Source organism: Parasteatoda tepidariorum, chromosome 11, assembly GCF_982258835.1.
Source record: "Parasteatoda tepidariorum strain Cologne lab strain chromosome 11, Ptep-v5.0, whole genome shotgun sequence".
Taxonomy (NCBI): Eukaryota; Metazoa; Arthropoda; class Arachnida; order Araneae; family Theridiidae; genus Parasteatoda; species Parasteatoda tepidariorum.
In genome coordinates, this window is record NC_141765.1 from 68,644,336 (window position 1) to 68,667,632 (window position 23,297).

Consider the following 23,297-nt stretch of genomic DNA (forward strand, 5'->3'; position numbering starts at 1 on the left):
TTAAGGAAAGTATTTGGCTCAAAGAAAATGTTTCTTAGAAATATAATATAATTTTAAAACAAATTATTTATGAAGTATCAGATTAGTAATGTGCAAAGAAAACTGACAAAAAAAATTTAAATATTAGTTTGATTTCGGAAAAAATAGTATTTTGTTTGAAATTTTTAAATTTTATAATTTATTTATTTTCAATTACGCTAACATAAAATATGGATTTAGATTTTTAAAAATTACAATTTTTCGCAATTTTATAATTATTTCTTTAGTGAAACGTAGTATTCACTAAAAATCTACTACTAAACTACTACTACTTTTACTACAAAATACAAAGTTTTTTTTATTGAATATTCGAATGATTATACTTTTCATTTCAAGTTTTCCTTAGGCATCATTTCAAGGATAAAGAACTAACTTTAAATATAATAAGTTTTCAACCCTTAAATCATCTGGATTGTCGTAATTAATAAGTATGATATACCAATAGTTTAACTTTAACACTTAACGAAAATTTGTCTTCTTAATGTTCATTTGAATTTTTGTAAATTTTGTTGTATCTCTTTTTAAATATTTAAGCTTAAAAACTATTAGTTTAAAACTATTCATAAATTTAGTTAAAAATTTTATTTATATCATTTAAAATTAAAATATTTAAAATGATGTAAAAATTATATATGATTGATTCAAATGATTATACATCATTTAATTCTTTGATTTAAATTATGTGGAAAATTATACATCTTTGATTAAAAGTTTTTCGATGATTATTAAATTAAATAGCGAAAAATGACGAAATATCGTGGAAAGATATTTTTTGCATGAAGCTGTTTGTGAACTATAATAATTTTGGATTTTTAATTGCAAGCAAAATTTTTTATTCGTTAAAATACTTTCAAAAACATGGCGATATTTGCAAAAGTTGAAATTAACACTAAGGAAATCAGTCGTTTACATTTCTGAAGCAAACATTTTCAAACCTTGAAATTTAAAATTTTTAGCTAATTTTTAATATAAAAATTAATAATAATTTTTACTGGAAATAATTACAAATTATTATTTTATACTCAGGAAAAATTATTATTTTATGCTAAATAATTAAAAATTATTATTTTATACTCAGGAAAAATTATTATTTTATGCTAAATAATTTAAAATCATTATTTAATTTGGATAAGCAAGTTTTAATATCGCGTGCGAAATGTTTTTGATTTCTTTCACTATTTTCAAAAATACTGCAAAAAAAGCAACAAAAAAAAATAATAATTAAATTAATATTATGGAATCCAAATTAAATTTACGTAAGGAGCGTTTCGTGTCCGATTTTTTTTAACTTAGTTTCATTTGCGCTAAATATTTAGCAGACTCTGGAATCATTAAGATTGAATCTTAGTACGTGAAAGTTCGTCTATTTGGGATCAATGGTTATTCAGGGTCTATCTTTGTGCTTTGTACATTGTAAAAAAACGCATACAAAAAAAAATGTTTTTATAAACACAAATAATGCTACTACATACATTTCTAATTCATGCAGAAAAAAGTAGAACGTCACACCGTAAGAAGAGCAAGTTCAGATTTGAGATGGGTTATCACTCAACAAAAATAATCCCTAAACGAAGATCTGGGATTTATAATTTAAAATTTACATAAGAGTTGTATCCTTTCACAAATGAAAATACAAATATGCAGTAAATTATCTAAATATTATTATAATTTTTTAAAGTAACATATTTCTGTAAATTTTTATAAGAACACACATTTGCTGTTTGTTTAAATCTACTGTTTTTTGTTTTGTCAAGTTTTGTTTGTTTTAGTCAATCAACAGTTTGTTAGTCCTTTATTTCTGTTTAGATTTTAAATTGTTATGTAAACAAATATGAAAATTGCTTTGGTAGACTTTGTATGTAGAAAATGAAAATCCATTTCTTTTTCTTTTAAGAATTGGAGAATTTTTTAATTTTATTGAAAAGTTTGCAATCTCATATTAACACCAAACTTAATCAGGAGATAAACTAAAATTCAGGGAAACGGCCTGTTGGTCAAATTGTTTCTTTTTCTTTCTTTTTGGAAAATCCAAATCTGCAAATAAAAATGAGGGTTTTTATTTAAGATATGAAGCTACTCCAGCGAAAAGCTGAAGTTTCGAATCATGGAACATATGTTTTTACAATATTTCTCCCGTACATCATTAGATTTTCGATCCAAGTGTTTTTTCCCGACATATTTAACGTTTTCCAAACTCATTTACATGTTTTCTACTATAAAGAAAAATGAATGACAAAAATCATAAGATATTTTTGTATCTGCTATTTTCTAAACTCAGAACCTGTATCTTAACATTTATTTAATCAAATTTATAAAGCTATTTTTACCTCTATTGTTAACTCACAAGAATTATTCCTCGAAACTATTTAATTTTTTTCCAAATTCAAAATAAACACCGCTATATTGATTCAGATAATCATTTTAAAATGTTTTTGCGCAGCAAGAAATATAATCCCCCCCCCTTTTTTTTTTAATCTTCTCAACCATTCAGATCGGGGCGTTGCCCTTGACACTGACCCCACCATAACTATTTTTGGAGTAATATTCCGTCTTCGATGATCTAGTCACAATGATATACCATGATCACGAACTTTCTAGCCGTAATCACCTCTTTCTTGCCGCTTCCATATAGCAGATTGAAAATTTATCAAAACTCCATCTGTGAGGCCTAAAGAATAGAAGTTACTTGACTACTTGTCGAGCACGATGCGAGCTTAGATTGCTGCCGCTTCCGATGCTAAGATCGACTGGGCGTTGGCATGCCGAAATTCTAGCCTCCCAAACGTTTGCATACTAAATTGTTTACGCGATTCATTCTTTTTTTTATCTCTTTTTTTCTTTCCTTTTACTTATGTTACTCTGGGAAAAATTTCAGCCAGTAATCGTCTACAGCAGTAGCGATTCGTGAGTCCCTGGACTTCACCTTAAGTGATTCTTGATTTAGCGAGAGAAAAACATGATATAGATCAGATTTTAATCTTATAACTATGGTTTAGGGATTTGGAAATTTTTTAGTTTAAAGTCTGGGTAAAAAGAAATAAAGTATGATAATTATTGGTTTAGAAAAGTTTATTTCGCAATGCTGTTTTAAAATTTTCATTTTTTATTATTATACATAATAAAAAATAAACACGTTTTCCACTTATTGTGTAGCAGTGAAATTAGGGAGGGGTTTATAAATTAAAGTATTACAGTAAACCTATTGACGAAGAGATTCTATTCTTATAGAAGCTATTTTTTTCAAAATATTTGTGATGTTAAATTCCTTGAGTAAACTTAAACGCAAACCAAATAAAAGTTAAAACGAGTTTATGCTTTTCAAATATATGGTCTAGTCATCAAAACATTAACAACCTACACTGTTAACGCTAAAATTTCTTTGAAATTTTTATTTTTCTTAATTTTAAAAAACGTTTGCAACAGACTATTCAAGAACGATACCTGAGGGGCAAAACACCAGTTGAAGTGATTCTTGTTTCAACTAGAAAAAATATACATTTCTTATCAGAATTTAATTTTATAATTCTAGTTCGAGAATTTTCTTTTTATTGAAATACTAAGTAAGACCTAAGAGTTAAAAATAAAATAAGACTAAGAAAATTTAAAGTTTTAAAGTTTTTATTTCATGTGTCACTTTTAATTTGTTTTTATTCATCTATTTATTTTTATTTTTCCCTATTCATATTTAGAAATGAACAGGTTTTCAAGCTCCAGCCTCTCAAACTCTTACATACTAAAATGTTTATGCAATGAAATATTTTTAATGATTTCTTGTTTTCGTTTACTTATGTTACTTGAGAGAAAAAATAAAGCCATTAAAGCTTGCAGCAGACTATTCAGTATTTTTTCTCGTGAGCGACTAAATTTTAGTGATACATAATTTAGCTAGAAAAAAATAAGTGATAGAGGCAAAATTTCGTTCTTATAATTTTAGTCAAGGGTGCTGGTAATTGTTATTTAAAGTTCTGAATAAACACTAGGATTTTTTTTTAAAAAAAAAGTTCTGAAATCTTTTATAACTTTTAATCTTTTATAATTTTTACTTTTTAACGTTGTTTTAATTTTTACATTGTTATTCATACATGTTATCCGTTATATATTATAGTTATCCATGTATACTTTAATTGTGGTATAAATTCATTTCTGAATGGGCATTCATTATTAATATGCACCATATTAATATTCACATAAATACACAACTTATAGAGTACTCAGAAAACAATTCTACTGTTTTGGCATTCATTCCACTATATTTATCTCCTGCTTGATTTGTATTCAAGTAGATCTTTTCTTGCCAAAATAAATAATATTCTACACTTACGTTCATCTTGCATCTTGTAGTGAAAGAAAGACTTCATTTAAAATCTTAATCCAGTTTTCAATCTATGTCTTCGCTAGATGTTTTTTTTTTTTTTTTTTTTTTTTAAGAAAAAAAATATTGCCAATGATGGCGAAAAATATTAGCTAAGACCATCGTAATTAATAATTTGTTTTAAAATTATTTGTTATGTCTGGGAATGATTCGAAATTAAAAGCTGAGCCACGGTTGCTTAGGGCAGTGTTTCCCAAAGTGTGGTAAGCGTACCCCCAGGGGTACGGGAACAGTTTAGCGGGGTTGCGCGTTCTTATGCAAAATATCTTGCAACAAACGAAAATTTCATAAAATTTTATTTAAAAACAAAGCTAGCCATGAAAATTTAAGATTACTTATTTTTCTATTGGCTATTTTTCGCCGAGTTAACTGTTAATAATTAGGGGTATCAACAGCCAGTTGTGATTCTTATCTTTTGGGCAATTTTTTTACAGTAAAAAATACATTCATTTTGTATTAATGGTACACAGCGTTAAGAAAAATTTAGAAAGGGTACACAAAAGTAATAAGTTTGGGAAACACTGGCATAGGGGATAGAGAAATCGTATCTCAATGGGGTGACCCAGGTTCGAATCACTGTGTTGGATAGTTGATACGAATTCTGGTCCAAACCTCGCACCGACCACTGAGGTGAAGTAAAATATCATCAGAGATAAATAGATCGGACGTTAGATTCCCTTTTTCATCAGGCTAACTGTTGGAAGTTTTCGTGGTTTTCCCCCAGATGTAACAGAAATTATAGTTAGTTCCATCAAGCTCCTCCCACGAAGTCTAGTTTGTAGCCAATTATTGATTTAGAAGTTCCCTTTCTTCTTGATTGGGTTCAAAATTACAAGGCTACGGAACTGTGTATTGATAACCTTAAAGCCACCACTTGGTAGGTTGCTCAACGCCGGTTAAAATAAAATGAAATTAAAAGCTAAGTCCATTCCATTTTATACACGCAATTTCAATGTTTTTCATTTTTATCATAAAAGGTTTTTATAAATCCTTTAGTCAAGACCTCTCTCTAGTTCACCAATCATCCAAATGTAGACAACTTTTTGGGCCTGGTAATGCTTATTTTAGCCCGAATGGTACCCCACACATCGAAACGGTACTTTTGTTTGCATCGCGTTTCGCAAATGTAAGTATTTAAAAATTCGATTCCCATATGCTTCTCGTAACATCGAATTACACTATACCTTATCATAAAAATTTAATAAAAGAAATGGGCTTACTTTTGCGTTAGTGATCTGTTGCTTTTTCTCACGATTGTTTTACGTTGGTAATCACATGGGTAACTTATTTTCAATTTCTCGACTATTATATTGCCCCTCCCCCCCATACACCAAAGAGAAAATGTGGGGGATACACGACTACTACTAGATATTGATATCTTAGATATGAAGTTTTTATTTAAACATCTAAGAAAATAATATACACTTTTTTAATTTATAAAATTACAATTTATTTAGCAAGTCTCATACTATTAAAGTTGTTTTATACGATATTAATTTATAAAGGTAGTTATTAAGTCCTCTAAACTAAAAGTATTGTGATAGTTAAGGAATTTTAAGTAATGTCTAAATTTATTCGATAGGCATTTCTATTAGGTTAAACAAGTATAATTGATCATTGTTTTGTTTTCATATTGTTTGTTTTGATATAGTTCTGTTTTCATATTCATTTATTGGTTGCCAATTAATTAGTAATATATTCCATTATTTTTAGAATATTATTGTAAGTTAAGGCCTCTGGTAAAAATCACAGTTGGAATGAAAAAATATGCGTCTAAGGTTGTTCAATCAAGAATTTTTCGTTTGTTTTTATGAATATTTTGTAAATATAATAGTAGATGGAGCCACTATAAATTTGCTGTATATCTGATTCAAACATATTTTGTCTCCTTCGAAACCATGATTGATATCTTTTCCGGTCGAATCAAAATTTGCTATGAGAAGTATGTCAAAATCAACATTTATAAGTTATTTTAACCCATTAATGCCTGAATTTGATTATAATAAATGGTGTCAAATGGAAGTAAGATATATCGAAAAAATTAAACCTTAAAAAAAATTTATTTATTTCATGAAAAAATCAAAAAATCACAATTTTGGGGAGTTGCAGGTTTTTTCTCATTTAAAAATGCCTTCCAATTTAAATAAAGCAAGTAATGAAATGTGAAATAATATTAAAACTTGATAAGTACTTCAGTAAAATAAGAATATTAGTTTTATTAGAAAAATTTATGTAGTTATTTTGCATGAAAATCTTTGAAATATTTTTCGTGTGGTCCAATTTTGCATTTACTGCACTTTCTTTTCCACAATTTTCATCACGTAACAGTATTTTATTCACCTCGACAAAGTGGTTCATACCATTACGTTTAATGAAACTTTGTACTAGTCACCTGCGTGTTCTAATTAGTTTTTGAATGTTTGGTTAAACATACTAACACTTGAAGCTTAGAAAATCACACGTTAAACACTTGAAGCTTAGAAAATCGAAGAAAGAAGATGAGCAAGAACGATATGTATGTCAAGTATTTTGAATTTCACTTTTGAATCCAAATACATATAATGGCCACCACCATTTTTTAAACAGTATGGAATAACGATATGCATTTACATTTATAGAAAAATAAATTTTCAAAAACCAGCATATGAAACATGAATTTTAGGTTTCTTATCATATTATGTATTTACTTAGAAATATTTAAGATATTATTAAATTTAATTGTGCAAAATTTATATGATATATGCAGTGTTTAAGGAGCAACGTAACAACGATATGCATTTACATTTACAGAAAAAATAAATTTGCAAAAACCAACATATAAAACACGAATTTTAAGTTTCATATCATATTATGTACTTACATAGAAATATGGATATTATGAAATTTAAATCTGTAAAATTTTTATGATGCATATGTGACATGATGAATAGTTTAAGAAGCTTCAATTTTTAGAGAAACTTATGTTTTCTTATTTCCAGTTACAAGGCGAAACTAAAAGTATGAATAATTTAAAATGTTCTAAAATTATAAAATACTTTCTAATTATCACTATCTTCAATGTTATAGCTAGCTTAAAAACGTTTCTATGCGTAAATAAGTGATTATAAAGCATATTATAAGACATTTTTGAAAACATAGCACACATTTGTACAAAAATTACGCACATCTTTCAATAACAAGAAGTAAAATTCATGAAATCAATGAATTTTTTTAGAAACAATATATTTGAGTTAAAACATTGCTTGAATGCACAGAAAGCGTGGAGAAAAATACGTACCCTTTCGTGCCTATAATTACAAAATAAGGACAATATATAAGCACTCACAAAACAACTAAAAGAAAACTATCAATAAATGCAAAAAAGCGTATTCAAAAAATAATATTTTATCTATTAAATAACATTTGTTACATAATGATTGATACTAAATTAAATTAAATATCTTAACTTTTCTTATCGCCATTTTTATCAGAAAAATCAACGCGTCTCCTGTAATCAAACATCTGATTCATCATTTTAATTCTGAAAACATGCTGCCATTTTTGGATACACATTAATAATACCTAGCGAAAAAAGCGTATTAAAATTAATACGCTTGGCCCAAATAGGTTAAAATGAACTAATGCTAACCCTTTTACTTTTTTGTGAATAATATATGTTGTGATATGATATCCTTAAAACGGGACAGTAAGCAACATTTTTTCCCAATCATTATCTTCCCAAGGAAAAAACAATTAACATGTAAATTTAATTAATAACGCGTACAAATTACACGAGTAAATTTTAAGATTTTAATTATAAAACATTGCAAAAATGTGCTGAAATATCTTTGTAATTAATGGAACTAGGTAAAAAATATATTTATTCATTTACAGAAAAAAAAATTAAGTTGTATCAAGCTTTAAGCGGAATTATGAGTTGTTATGAATATCCTAGACTAATAAAACAAACATCCCTAAGTCGAATAAAGAAGAAAATGGTTTACTTCACTTACTATACTATTTTATATACGACTATATTTTATTGTAATCTGTATGCATATTAATTTGCATTTAAATCGAACGAAATTATTAACTGATTTACTTAATCACTAACTGAATTCCTAAAACACTAACTGAATAAAAAAATACTAGAACATTGAATAAACCTAAGTAAATAACTCAATCAGTGAAACTGATAAGCTGAATCAGCGAAACCAAAAAAACTCTAAATCATAAACTGATTTACTTAAACACTAGCCAAAACACTTAATTATAAGTAACTCACTGAATCATAAAGTGTTTAATTGTATCAATCTAGAAATAAATGAATCACGGAATCTCTAACAAAATCACCAAATCATTAACTGAACCATTAACTATTTAATTGCTCTGGTGTGGAAGAAATATTTCCTGAAAAGATACAGGTATAAGCGCTGTAAAATTTGTTATTTTACTATGAAGCTTCTCGTCTTCTGAGTTTGGTCGAAAATTACTAGAAGAATGTTATTTCCTCACATCTACTATATAAATATAGGAGAGTCCCGATTACCCGAGCCTCGATTGCCCGAGTTTCCGCTTTAACCGAGCTATCAAATGTTTCAAAGACTTTTTTTTGCTCTAGTTTATTTTTTATTTTTAAAGCTACAGCCCCCCAAAAATCTGAATTTTATCTTCCTAACACTCAGGAAAACAAAATCCGATGATATGATCGTTAATATCGTCAATAATCAAAATGAATCTAGCGAAGATGTGACGATGAAAATTAGCATATTAAAATCTCTCACACAGATGGACTAAAAGCTATCAAAAGTGCTATTAAATGTCCAGAACAAGAAGAGGCGATATTAGCCTTCTTGTTATTCATAAAAAAATAGCGAAACATTGCTGCAGAAAAGCGCCAAAGTAATGTAAAACAAAAAACGAATAAGTACTTTTTTAAGTAAAAATTCTTTAATTCTCGTAAAGTATACTCTTTAAGCGTTTTTAAGTAAGCTTTTTAATTATAATATGAATTGTATGTGGTGTATTCGTCCAAATTTTGTATTTGTTAAATATATTACATTTATACCTACTCTTTTTCTTTTTTTTCTTATACTCTTCGCTTTAACTGAATTTTTCGATTATCCGAGTAAGTCGTGGTCCACATTAACTCGGTTAATCAGGACACTACAGTATGTCATTCTGAAACGGAGTAAAAATTTCTGGTAAAATTATCTTACTGCTCGGTAATGATATTTCTCGGAATGACATTTTTCGGTAATGACTCTCGGAAATTCAGGTTTTTAAAATTATGTTATTGTTGTTTCTAATGCCACTTGCCACACTAGCAAGCCTGTTTGGTGAAATCGAACAAATTTAAGGCAGAGGGCGCTATTCTTGGTTTTCAGTGGCGCCATCTACGGCCAAGAATTTGTCTTCAGCCACACACACGTCACACCCATTTACAGGGCGAACCCATTAATACATCCATTCATTCATCCACAGATCGTAATTTTTGACCTGGATCAGAGAACGATCGATCTCCAATCCAGTACCCCCAGAGGCGTTGATTTTTCTTATTACCACACATTTATTAAAAAATTCAAAACTGAAAAGTAAATATGACAGAGCATATGGCTTTTATGCCTTGCTCTAAGATATCGTTATAAAATTAACGAATTTTACCGTATTTACCAAATTTTATCTAACATTAGTAAAAAAGTTAATTCCACCAAAGCGCTTTGGTATGAATTACGGTAAATTTTACAATATTCTTATAGTTTTGACCATACTTTTTTCAGTGTAAATTAAAATTAAATAGAGTATCACATAATCGTCATAGCTTATCATCTTGTCAAATTAAATGTAAAAATTTTTTCCCTATCTTCAGGTAAAATATCAATAATAATAAAATTATTTAAAATAATTTTAAAAGTAATTAAACATTATAAGAAAAAAAACTTTTCCATACTTTTGTACAAAAAAAAGTAATAAATTAACACTGTGAAAAAAAAATTTTTGGTAAAATTACAGTACTGTATCGTAATTACCATTTCTAGTTAAAAAAAAAAAAAAAGCAAACTTTATTTTAGTTAATGAAACCAAAATATACGGTATTTAAACCATTCATTTGCTAATTTTAGCATTAATACGGTAACGGTTTACTTGAAAAATTTGGGGTTTAAAATTAAATTTCTTATTACCATACATTTGGTAAAAAATACAAAACTGAGAATAAAATTATGAAATTTTAACGCTTTTACAAAATTTTATCACAGATAAAACCATATTTTATTGTTAATTTTACAAAATTACAAAGAGCTTTGGTAAAAATTACCGAGCTCTTGGATGCTCCCATAGAGCTAGAAGCATGGTAAATTTTACTATATTCTGGTATTTTTGGCTATATTCTTTTTCTCAGTGAAATATTAGATGTAATTAATAAGAATTGATTTAAAATAATTATCTCGCTAAATTTTCCAGCTATTATGATGATTTTATCTAAAGTTAATCTAATATATTGCAATTATAAGTTAAACAAATATGAAGTTAAACTAATATATTACACAATTGGTGAAGAAAGCAAATGAAAAATTCCCTTTTTCGAACAATACAAAATAAGCTACCGATTTTTCACCTTTTTTTAAACAAAGAATACGAAATTGTTGAAACATATTTTTTTTTAATGCATTTTATATAAAATGAACATACTACCCGAAAAACTAACAGAGACTATGTACCTTTGACACTTATAAGTTATGTCAAATACTTTTTCTTACTTTTTCGTGCAAAACCAAAGAAAAGTTTTTTTTTCCATCATTTTATTTCCTACTTTAACTTTCCTATGATTTATTACGGCTTTAAAAAAGTCTTAACTATTTGTAATAGGTAAAGGATTTATATTAATACTTAGGTAATCTTATAAATCTGCTTATCTACTCTTATTAACAAAGTAAACAAATGGAGTAGATAGAGAAACCTTCAACTATGTCGGAAATCTTTTCTGATATATAAATACTGACTAACTGTTAAGGAAAATATGGAAAAGTTGGTAAGTTGGTATTTATTTACGTCGCATGAGAGCTGCACAAAGGGCTATTGGGACGGTCTGGGAAAGATCTCTGAGGTCTGAAGACATGCCATCGCAATTTTGATCCTCTGCCGAGGGGAAGGCTCCACTGCTTTAGTAGCCCGACGACCTGCGAGCGAAGTCGAGCACTTTACGGCAGAACAGTTTAACGAAGACCGATATAGCTCACCCTCGGTCCCTACGCAGGTTTATTAAAGTGGTCATACCCACCCGCTTACTGATCGCAGCCAGTGATGCTAGTCTTTGGTGTTCTACAGGCAACCGTGTCCTTACGATCAGTCCACTGCGGGACACATGAAAAAATAACTCAGCATTTAAAAGAACATGTCACAAGAAGAAACAGCTTTTTTTTTATTTTAATAGTTAGCATCTGATGGTTTCATCAAAAAATCAGAATTAATAAAAAGCAATATTACATTTTCATGAAGAAAAAAAAAGAGTCATTTTACATCATGACCTACTCAACTTTTTGCATCCAATTTTTTCTCATGAAACTTAGAGTTGGGAAATATTTTTTTGCATAAAACGTGGTTTCTGCTTTTATTCATTACAGTATCTACTTTTATTCATTAATATATTATAGCAATCCAGATAATTTAAATTTCCTGTAGAAGATCATGGAAAATTACTGTTATTACAGTAGTAAATTGCGTTAAAGAGATCACGATTTGAAGGATCTTCTTTAAAAATTAAAAATAAAACATACATAATATCCATTAGAACATTGGATAACTAATTGTATTATCAATCTTATTTGACAAGGGGTTTCATCTAGAAGTGTTGATTATTTAAAGCTTCACAGAGGGTAAAGTTCAAGTAAAACGAACTTTAAGTGTCTCAAACCAAGCAGGAAGTATTTTTAATAAAAAACACATTTTAAGTAATGCAAATATAAAGTCAAAAGTTCGACTCATCACGTCAGCTTTAACAAGATTCTTAAAGACGTTTGAAAGATGTATGTGTTTTAACAACATTCTGGGATCTCTGACCCTTCTGCAGTCGGCGATGGCTTCAAATAAGAACGACAAGTCTTTGATCTAATTTATAATGACATTATTCAAAAACAAGCACGGCATCTGACACTACAGACTGGATGCTGTGTGCCAAGTTTCCCCATATTCGTGTTCGAAACATATCCACTAAAAGATACTCTTTACGATAGGACCAGATCGAAGATTTTACCATCCCTGGTTAGCCATCGGCAGAATATCATCGTGTGGCTTGGGGTTACAGACGATATCATTTTTATGACAAGATTAGCTTTTGTTGAAGTTGGTAGAAGATTTGACAAGGGGTGATGCGTGCATTTCAGGCTATCTGCGTGTCATCAGTAAGTGGCAACTTTGATATTTCTGTAGATGGTGCTGGAAGGGATGAAAAAGGTCACAGGTCAATGTATTAGTCTTAACTTTGATTGGCAAAAGGGAGCTCAAAAAATAATTCCGCGATCTTATCTATCATGGATTTCAAAAAAGTTTTCGGAATATGTCATCATGAAAAGGAAATCTATCGTTCTTGGGTGAGAGTTCAGATTGAAAAGTATATAGTCGTGCAGTTAGGTGATCAACCGGGTAAAAGAACCAATGTGTTATATTTCAGCTTAAGAAATATGATCGAAGGGATTCTTATAATAATGTTACAATTTTGTATATTTAATCAATTAGAAAAAATTCCAATACTGTCAAATTTAGTCAAGCACGTTTTTCGGTCAGTTACGTAATATCTAAGAAAGTAATCTACACAAGTTAAAAATAGTTAATGTAAAATTTATTTGTACACCTTAGAGACTGATTTATTCGTTTTTACTTTTCTGCTACAAGAAGAAATTGGCCCATTTTGGAACTAATCATATATTTTTATCAAGAGAGCAAAAAGAAATATTTTTTTTAAGTTTCCAGATTAGAATTTGGGAACTTGAGGTAGCTGATTTACCGATGGAGCAATCACAAGATTTTTTTTTTATCACCACAAACCCGATAATCAATACCAAGCCCCTCTAATTTCACTTAAGAAATTATTAGATATTTTTTTATTCCATTTTAGAGAAAAGTAATGAGAAAAAAGTATTACAAATGCAGGTGGAGCTTTTCCTTCACAATGGTAATTGAAATTTTGAGAGGATAAATTGTTTTATTTCATTAAAAAAAATAGCTAAGTTGAATCTTTTCGAACAGTTGAACTGCTTGTTTTATTTCAATTTTTTCTGCAATTAAATAATTTTTAGAATAGTTATATCATGTTTTCAAGCAATCGAAAAATGGTATTGAAGTTTCTCTGATTGGAGAGGGACGAAATATTTTGATTATGGAAATTCATCCGTGAAACACGTGTGAAGAAATTTGTTTTCAAATTAAGCGTTAAAAATCAAATTAATGTCATACAATTAAAAAAAAAAAAAACGAAAATAAAAGGCGAAAAATTAGCATTTAGTCGAGTATGTAAACTAAATTAACATTTAGTCTAGTAAAGTTAACACACTTCAAAACTGTTCAATTTTAAAAAACATGGCAAGGAACTTTTATAATCTCTTTGCTAATAAATGATAAAAAAAATTAATAAATTGGTACTAGTTCAATTTCTAAAAAGTTCAATATGGAAATATTTAGGCCGTGGTAGCTCAGTTGTTAGATAATCGAATTCTGGTCCGATTTGGCCGGGGTTCGATCCCCGACTCTGCTAAGACCCGCCGAGTAAATGCGATATATGCTCTCGTAAAATCTGTGCAATTAAAAGTCCTGTGGTTGGTCGCTGACCGGTACTATGGGTACAGATATCTGGCGAAAATTTCTTTCCCCTTCAGATCTATGTCTAAATTGAGGAAGTGTCCTCTCAAAAATTATGATGGCATGGATATTTGCAATTTGCTTCTTCCTCCGAAGTTAACTTTAGACTCCATATTGAATCTATGGTGAGGAATAGAGTTAAAGCATAGCCATAAGCATTGTAGTTTAGATAACTGAGGTATTATTTCTCATATATTGCTTTATGTACGCTGTATCAAATTAAATCAAACTCACTCGACAAAAGTAATAGTTTAGTAGTTATTTTATGAAAAAACGGTGCAATTTTTCACTTATAACCAATTTACACGTCTTTTATTGTTATTACACAAAGTAATGTTTTCCACGTACTTTTTTAGCTAAATAAAAAAATACTGGCACCCTGAGTGCCGGTACTTTTTACCGTAATTTGATTAAGAATTTTTTACAGTGCACCGCGATTATTACTATTCTGTAGTCAAAAAACTCTCGAGGATTCATGAAACTGTGCAAAAATAAATTCTTATTTTGGAGTTAATGCTTGATTAAAATATATCAATTCATGCTTGCAATATTCAAATAGAGTAAAATATTTATTATAGTCAGTACAGCTATAATTGGATTCAATTTCAATTCATGATTATAATAATATTGATAATTAATATTTTTTGATGCAACGGGTAATTTTATAGTGCCTGTTTCGCAATAGCGTGTTTCTAAATTATATAATTGCAACATCTGAAATAAATGTTGAAATTTCTGTTCAGGTAATTTAACACAGCGTAATTACATACAATAGCGAGCATGCAGACATTGTTATATTCATTTATGAAAAACGTGTAATTGTTTCCTTGAATTCCATTATGTCTCAATAGCTGTTCTAAAATTTGAGTTAGTTTTTTTTTCTTTTCATTAAAATATTTTTTACATTAAAAGTTTTATTTTTTAACATTCTCTAAATTAAATAAAATGTATTTCATAAACTTTTTTTCAACAATATCAAAATATTATTATTATTTTATATTGGTCTATTATTCATATTTTTATTTGGCCTATTACTATTATTTTTTCCTAACAAGAATAGGAAGTTACACATACTCAAATTCCTATTTATTTTCAAAGTATATATGTAAAGATTAATATTATTTTGATAATGCGGGTAATTTTCCAGCACCTGTTCCCAATCACGCGCTTCCAAATTATATAACCACAGCATCAGAAATTCATTTTGAAATTTCCCTAAAGGTAAGTTAACACCGCGTAACATGCAAACAGTAGCCTATAATTTCCATGTAACTAATCGAAGTTAAGGTGAAAACGTCTCCATGATCCATAAATTCAAATTAAACACTTGTCAAAAAACTGAGACTAAACGATATTTTACAGTCGATCTTGGGATATGTTGGAATTCAATGAAACAACAAAACCTGTGTGGATTTTTTTAATAAGTAAATATAGTACTTACAACTAAAAGCTCATTTTTTTTCAATCTTAATTCTTAGACGATATATACCATATTTTGTGCTAACTGACAACTGAAATTGAGGAAAAATAATAGATCTCAACTACAGGGATGTAAACCGATCATTTATTCTTATTTGTGAAACAACACTCCGGGATTGCTTCTATTTTTTGGCCACCGAAATCGTGATTTTGGAGAAAGTGAACGCTTTCTAATGACTTATCATCAATCTCTTAAGAAATAAATACTTGATCAATGAATAAGAGATAATCTGTTTATCGTTTTTTTTTTGGAAGAGTGGAAAATTATTTACCTCAACTTCGATCTAAAACTCGTTTCGGCCGCATTTTAGTATTATGAACTCAATGAACTCCATTACGCTATAGTTTCAAAGTATTTCTTTGGTTCAAATATGATTTTTTTTAAAAAAAAAAATAAGAATACGCAACAATAAGCGAGTGTTTCTTTCTTCTTCTTCTTCTTTTTTTTTTTTTACAAAAAAAAGACAGTAAAAGTTGTTCTAAAGAATTCGTAACTACCCCTAATTGGTGAAGTACTGTATGAGTATAGTAAGAAAATATAAAATCAATTAATCGAAGTTAGTTTGTGCAATTTTTCGCAACTAGTGAAAAATCTGTGTACACTTCAAGAAAAAAAAGCGAACATTGTAGTTGGTTTTCTTAAAAATCTAATTACGTACTAGAACTTTATGGTTTGAGAGCATAACTTTTAAATGTGCTAATTGATGCAGAAAATATTATAGTTATGAAATTATACACAAAATCAATCATACGCAAAAACAATCATACACATCTATGAATAATGATATTTTTTTTCGATGTATTTAGATTCTTCACCCTCAAAATACAAGGGGTAATCGTAATCTAAAAAATAATATTTTAATAATGAGTCAGGTGAGAAGCGAAACAAAAATAGTTTTGCACATAGTTATAAAGCTCAGTTAACTTAAGATAATTCTAAGCAAAAAATTGTTTTTTACAATTCTTTATTATTATCATTCTTTATTATTATCATTTTTTATTATTTAATTTACTTATGATCGTAACAATTTTGAATTGTCAAGTAGATAAATTTTTACACAAATTCAATCTGCGTGAGTTTAATTGACAAAATCCGAAATTTAAAGAGTCGAATAGTTTCTGAGAAATAAATATTTAGAAATACAACTTTCATAATATACAAAAAATGAAATTCAAATTAAAGGGTTCTAAGTATCATTTGCTCTCCTACCTAAACTATTTGACCATATATTTTAGATTGTCGCTACCCCCTTTCTTATTTTAAAGAGCCAAGAATCCAAATCCGTCGGGGAAAAAAATTACGTTTATTACGCTTCTTTTTTGAGTCCGATTTTGTTTTGTAACTTAAAGCATCTTTTGCACTATTTAGACCGTGGCGTGCAACTAACTGATATGATCTATTATACTGTTCTCTCAAATAGCAGTACGCCATGAATTAGACCCACGAACTTTTACGGAGTCCTAGTACACGCATCGGTGGTTCAGTGGTAAAATGCTCGCCTGCGATGAGGACGGCACGGTTTCGCTTCCCGGCCGATGAAAAGCATTATTGAGCTGTGGTAGCTCAAGGGATAAAGCGTTCTCCTTCCAATAAGAAGCACCGAGTTCGAATGCCAGTGATGGCTGGTTGATATGAATTCCACACCCGACTAGAACCGACCACAGTGCTGACGTAAAATATTCTCAGTGGCTTGCAGACTGGCTACCCGTGGGAGGTTTTTGTCGTTTTCCTCTCCATAGAAAGCAAATGTGGGTTAGTTGCCTTGAAAAGTCCCACAAGATCGCAGCATTTCTCCCAATACTTGATCCAGGAGCTTCCTTATGTTCTAGATTGAGTTCAAAATTACAAGGCTACGGAGTTGAGCATTAGTAGTCGTAAACCCAAAATTGATTCGACTGTTCAACGACGGTTATGAAATGAAAGAGTTTTACTACGTAAAAATTCAATCATTTGATCAGAGGTCATTGCTTGTTTCAATTTTAAAATTTCATAAAATTTAAAGTTATGTCAAACTTTGATAATTTTTTTGGCTAAGAAATTGCATAGTTTATAATTCAAAATTGCACTTATTTTTATTAAATTAAATAATTTTTTTTAATTTCATTTCCAATCAGCTGCACAATCGGTCTTGCCGATAAGCAGACCTAGTGCGTTCTCCAGAGGTGGTATCCACTCTTTCAGGACCACCACAATGGGTGAGATACCGTTGGTCATGTTAATTTGGACGTCTAGTTTCTGCCACACTAGATGGCAGCACCGAAGCTCTATTTGGATGCTAAAGTGCACTAGGAATTTAATTTTGCCGGAAATGCCAAGAGCCAATATGGCACTCCAGTGACCTTTTACATGCCGCGTAATCATACGACATGGCCGCTGAGGATTTTCTTCATCCCGAAAATCCGGTGTCTGGGCCGGGGATCGAACCCGCAGACTTGCGCCACCCAGCCACAATTAAATAATAAACTATAATAAATAATTATCAAAATTTATTTTTGCATGAAATTATCATTGCTTAAACGAAATGCATAATTGTAATACAAGTATGAAAAGAAAAAGAATTCAATTCACTCAGTAAGTTGACTGACGATTTAGTGTATTCAACTTAGTAGCATTAAATCTCTAAAATTAGAAAAATACATAAAATGCCCTTTCCTATTTTAAATCAGTATGCAAAATTGAATCAACATCAATCTTAAGGTTGTGAACAATGCAGGAATTTAGAAAAAAAATTGTGAAAAATCCCATATTTCTTAGCACTAACTTTACTGAAACTGCAAAAGAAGAGCTGTTAGAAAAAAGAAGCTATTTTGAATGTTTGAAATTAGAACCTAAACCAAATCAGTCTCATTATTTCAGACATTAAATCGTAGATCTGTGATATCAGTCCAAATTTTTGTTTTGCGGCTTAAAAGAATCTTTATTGATTTTCACAACATAATTTAAAAATAGTATTATATAAAAATTGAGCACGAAAGATGGAATCAAATTTTGCTTACCACTTTGGTAACCATGCCTTTGCAAACGCATATTGAAGGATGAAAATCGAAAAATCCTTTCGCCATTAACAACTTTAAACTTCTTCCTCTGTGTCGTATACTACGTTTCCAATCTTTAGCAGTCTCTCGGCCACTTATGTATTGAAATTCATTCGGTGTAAGCCAAACATTTTGAAACCAAATAGAAGCACCTTTCGATCCTTGGCACAATCGAGAAATAAACAACCATCCTACATTTGATCCACACTCAACTTCCAGCACCAACTCTCCACTATGAATAAATGGCTGAAATAACACTTCTTGCATCAAACTCAATTCTTTTTCGCCAATCATTGTCTTACCACAGTCTACACATAATTTTTTCGAGCTCTCGCTCATACTGCCTAATTCTGAGTTGACCAAATCTAGCCTTTTATTTTAACAGAACTCATAGCTTTCAAAACAGTATGCAATTGTTTTTTGTTTAGACGATAAAATTAAACGGAACATATTTGTTGCTTGGCAGCCAAGAAATTTAGAATCACGCTGAGTAGGGGTCAGAAAAGGAAGCTTTTACGTCCGGCTCGTATATCCGTTTGAAAGCGACGGAATATCGTATTTAGGATTGCAAAGGGACGATTATTTTTTATCGCAAAGCGAAACAACGGCTTGAATTTCCGTTTGGTGCCTAAGAAAAGGACAACAAACATAAAAGAAAGAAATCACATTTTACAATAATATGTTATAACGTAAAATACAAGAGCACTTATTAAAATTTTTGTTTACTCTTATAATGGTTTCAACTTGACTTGATTAAATGCTTTATTATATATTTGCTAAGACTAGTTGCGGCTTAACTGAATCTAAGATAAATAAAGTAAGTAATATTTTGCTGTAAAAAGATAATTATAATGTAATATATGTATGCCCTCTATTGGATATTGCGTGCAGTTTTTGTGTTATAAAGCAAAAAATCTTTACAAACTGGAAAAAAAATTGATGTAAGAGAAAACTTTTAAAAGGTGGCTTAAATAGTTAAATAGAAAGAGCATAAAACAAGTTTTAGAAGGGGAACTTAAAAGGCCATTAAGAGATTTATTTATAAGGCAACGCAAGAAATAAAGCAACACAACTGCAATTTTAATTTCCTCTCTTAATCTACTCCTCCTAATTATAAGCTTTTTTCCAACTAGAACACTCAATCTACTTTTTTTATGAAAGCGCCCAATTACAATAGTATTATTAAGTACAATTAAATCTTTTCACATCGTAAACACGAATTTTCAATATTTTTAAAGTGACTTCAATAAAGAGAAAACCAGTTTTCTTTTTTCATCTGGGTACTATTTTTTCTTGAACATAAATTGGAAAAGTCGTTGATTTAATCAGACAAGCTTTGATGAACGATTATGTTGTGTGAAGGATTTGGATAATAGGATATTAGAGAGATATCTCTAAGTTGGGGATATGGGTATTTTGGATGTCTCTTAGATGTTTGTTATTAATATGGATAAAATATGAATGTTCGGATGCATAAAAATAGCTCAGAGATATTTCGAATTATATTTTATATCAGTTACAGATCTAGTTGTTGGATACATCAGAGATTTAAGCTTTTCGTTATGGCCATGATATGCTTTCACAAATCCGGGCCTATATTTAAAATACTGCATTAAATTCTTGCACATATAACTGTTGAAAAATTTCTAGATTAAATAAATATATATTGTTGTTATCTTTTGATGAAAGCAATATATTTTATTTGCAGACCACGATTGTTTTCAATTTTTAATCTAAACAAGAGCCGAATTCAATTCTATTTATTTTTTAAAGTATCGTCCTTATCTTTAGCTAGTGTATTCATGAATTATTAAATAATTATGGATGGTGTTTGGTTCCATATATTATAGTCATTTAAGCTGTTTTTATTCAGCAAAAATACAGGGTCACTTGGAAGGAATACTAACATTTTGCAACCCCACTTTTAAAAAAAAAAAAATTTTTTTATTTTCAATTATCGGTAATAAAATATTTTTTTTTCTTTTCGTTTTTACAGATAACCACCATATTTTGTGGATCAAGAATCTTAAGCCTATAAAAAAAATTAAAGAACAAAATATTGATTAATGAAAGTACGTTTTTGCATTTGATTTCTTAACTTATAATATTCCTTGTACCAACTAATTAGCACATTTAAGGTTAGTATTTAGAGCAGTTATAAATCCATCTTAATTCCATGCCGTTATAATTCCATGCAAAATCGATTACTAAGTCGAAAGTTATTGAAGTGTTTGTTTTTATAGTCTATTTTATTGATTCAATTTGAGCATTTTTTTAAAATCATCTGTAAATATATTTTAGTGCTTTACACTTATTATTTAAATGGCCAATGTGAGTCAAGATCAATAAAAGGCAGATACCTTTTATAATATTTTATTTATAATATATTTTAATGCTACACACTTCTGAAGACATTGTGGAGTCAGTTGTAGACTATACTGATTGGAATGTAATTTTCTCTTTTGAAATTATATTTCACTCTGAATATTCAAGTTGTTAAAAAAATCTTATCCGATCGAAACAAATTTTATTGTTTTGAAAAGCTAAAATAAACATACAGATTTTATGAATCGTTAAATGTCAATTAAAATACCAGTATTACTTACTGCACTGATTATAAAAAAATTTCGTGTAGAATTTTTGTTATAGATTATGTGAATTTTGAAGCAATTTATGTTACTTATTAAGAGTACAGAGTGCCCACTCAGGGATGGAATGGCCTTCCGGGATACCGGGACCTATCCCGGAGTGCCTTTTCAACTGGTAACTTCCAAGTTGGTTACTTTACTTTGAAATAAACTTTTAAAAAAAAGACAAAGTAATTGATATTAATTTTGCTTTGAATCTTCGTTACTTAGGGGGAAAATTATTAATGAATGATTTGTAATAAAATTTTATTTTATTCTTCACATTGCTTTCTCTTCTTTAAGGAAAATAGTGACTCTTTTTTTCTTTTTGTTCCATCTGACCACAAAGAGGGAGCTAGGAGGTCGTAGGTTACAGCATAACCTACGACCGTAAGTTCCTACAACCACCTCACCTGATTGATCGATTTGGTTCTATCAGAAACAAAATGTTTCGATAAAACCTTCTGTTCTTGGTATTAAAAGAAAACAACAACAACTTTATTTCAAAGCCTAAATATTTCCTTGGCAGAAACTGTTCATCAAATCATCCTTTTACTCATCTCTCACCGAGGTGATATACCTCCCTTTGTTGGCCGATGAGAAAATACTTAAATTCAAAAGTCACTCGATCTTATCTTTTTGATTCAGGAAAAGTGTTGTTGGACTCTTTTTGGAGCTTTTAATTTTTTCTCCTATGTCATGGCATGCACCTATATGGTCCTTTGCCCGAATTTTAGACGCAAATTTCTTATTTTATCCTGTGGAAATCTCCAGGGGGCTCTTTTTCTTACGAATTGTTAATAAGAAATAACAGAAATGCTCAACTTTAGACTTCAATTGAAATAACAAAAAGAGAGAGATGGTCATTTTCTTGTAAGAATTATGATTGAGCTCATCACTAAAAAATACTTACCCTCTAGTTATCTCTTCCATTTTTGGTGAGTTAAGAAAAATATTTATTTACTTTAGTAAATGTCAATTGCAATAAGTCATGTATGTATTAATTATTTAACATCCATATCATGTTATCTATCAAAAATGAATAGTTGAATTATTTGAGTTTTTTATAATCATAGTTCTTAGGGTCTCTCATAGTCTGTAGAATCTTGTATATTATAGTTCTCTTAAAACTTATTTAAGACGATATTATTCAATTTTATTTTAAGGATTGATATTTTTTAAAGGATGTTCAATGTCAAAGTTATTTGTCAAAAAAATATTTCAAATTTTCAGTTTCCCCTAATTTTTAATTTCTTTAAGATAATTAAAGTAACTATAATTTATTTTAAAATAATCGAGGTCTACTTCACTTTTAGACTTCATGCTGAAAAATTCTTTCACTTCAAGAATTTAACTATTTTTAAGAATTAGTACATATTAGTCTGATGTATAACGAGTTTATGATAATCATTCAAGAGGTACAGTGGCAAAATTACTGTCGTTTTAATATTTTCTTTACAATTTTGTATAGATTATCTGTCAGCTTAAAGGAAACAATGTTCACCTGCCATTTGATCACCGTGCGTTGAGGGTTGAAACATAAACGTTTTCAAAGGATTATTATACGAGTTACAGACAAAATTATTTACGTTTAATTAATGAAAAAAGTGATTTGTCACCTATTCGAACGTTGAAAACATTTTAAATAGACTAGTATTTTTCAATTTTAATCAAATTCTGCAGATTTTAATAAAAATCTATTAATTATGTAAATAGACATCAAAGGTATACTTTTTCTAATAGTTGATTCAGTGCAGTGCATATTGAAAAATTACCGACAATTATTCCGAGAGGGCAGGGCTAAAAAAACGTGATTTAAAATAAGAAATTTCTAATGTATATTTTTGAAATAAAAAATAGCTTTTCTTTGAGTTTTAGTGAATTAGCATAATCATTAAGAAAATAAAATATTT

At 29.2% G+C, this 23,297-nt stretch overlaps 1 protein-coding gene across 1 annotated transcript in view; it reads right to left on the reverse strand.

The window, feature by feature from the left end:
- The window catches only part of LOC107436447 (uncharacterized), a 246,518-nt gene extending 227,270 nt beyond the window's left edge, over nucleotides 1–19,248 (reverse strand). Inside the window, exon 1 of the mRNA XM_021145057.4 lies at nucleotides 18,719–19,248. Within this exon, the coding sequence (XP_021000716.2) occupies nucleotides 18,719–19,096 (378 nt within the window). The 5' untranslated portion in view covers nucleotides 19,097–19,248. The remainder of the gene's footprint in view (nucleotides 1–18,718) is intronic.
- Between the last annotated feature and the right edge of the window lie 4,049 nt (nucleotides 19,249–23,297).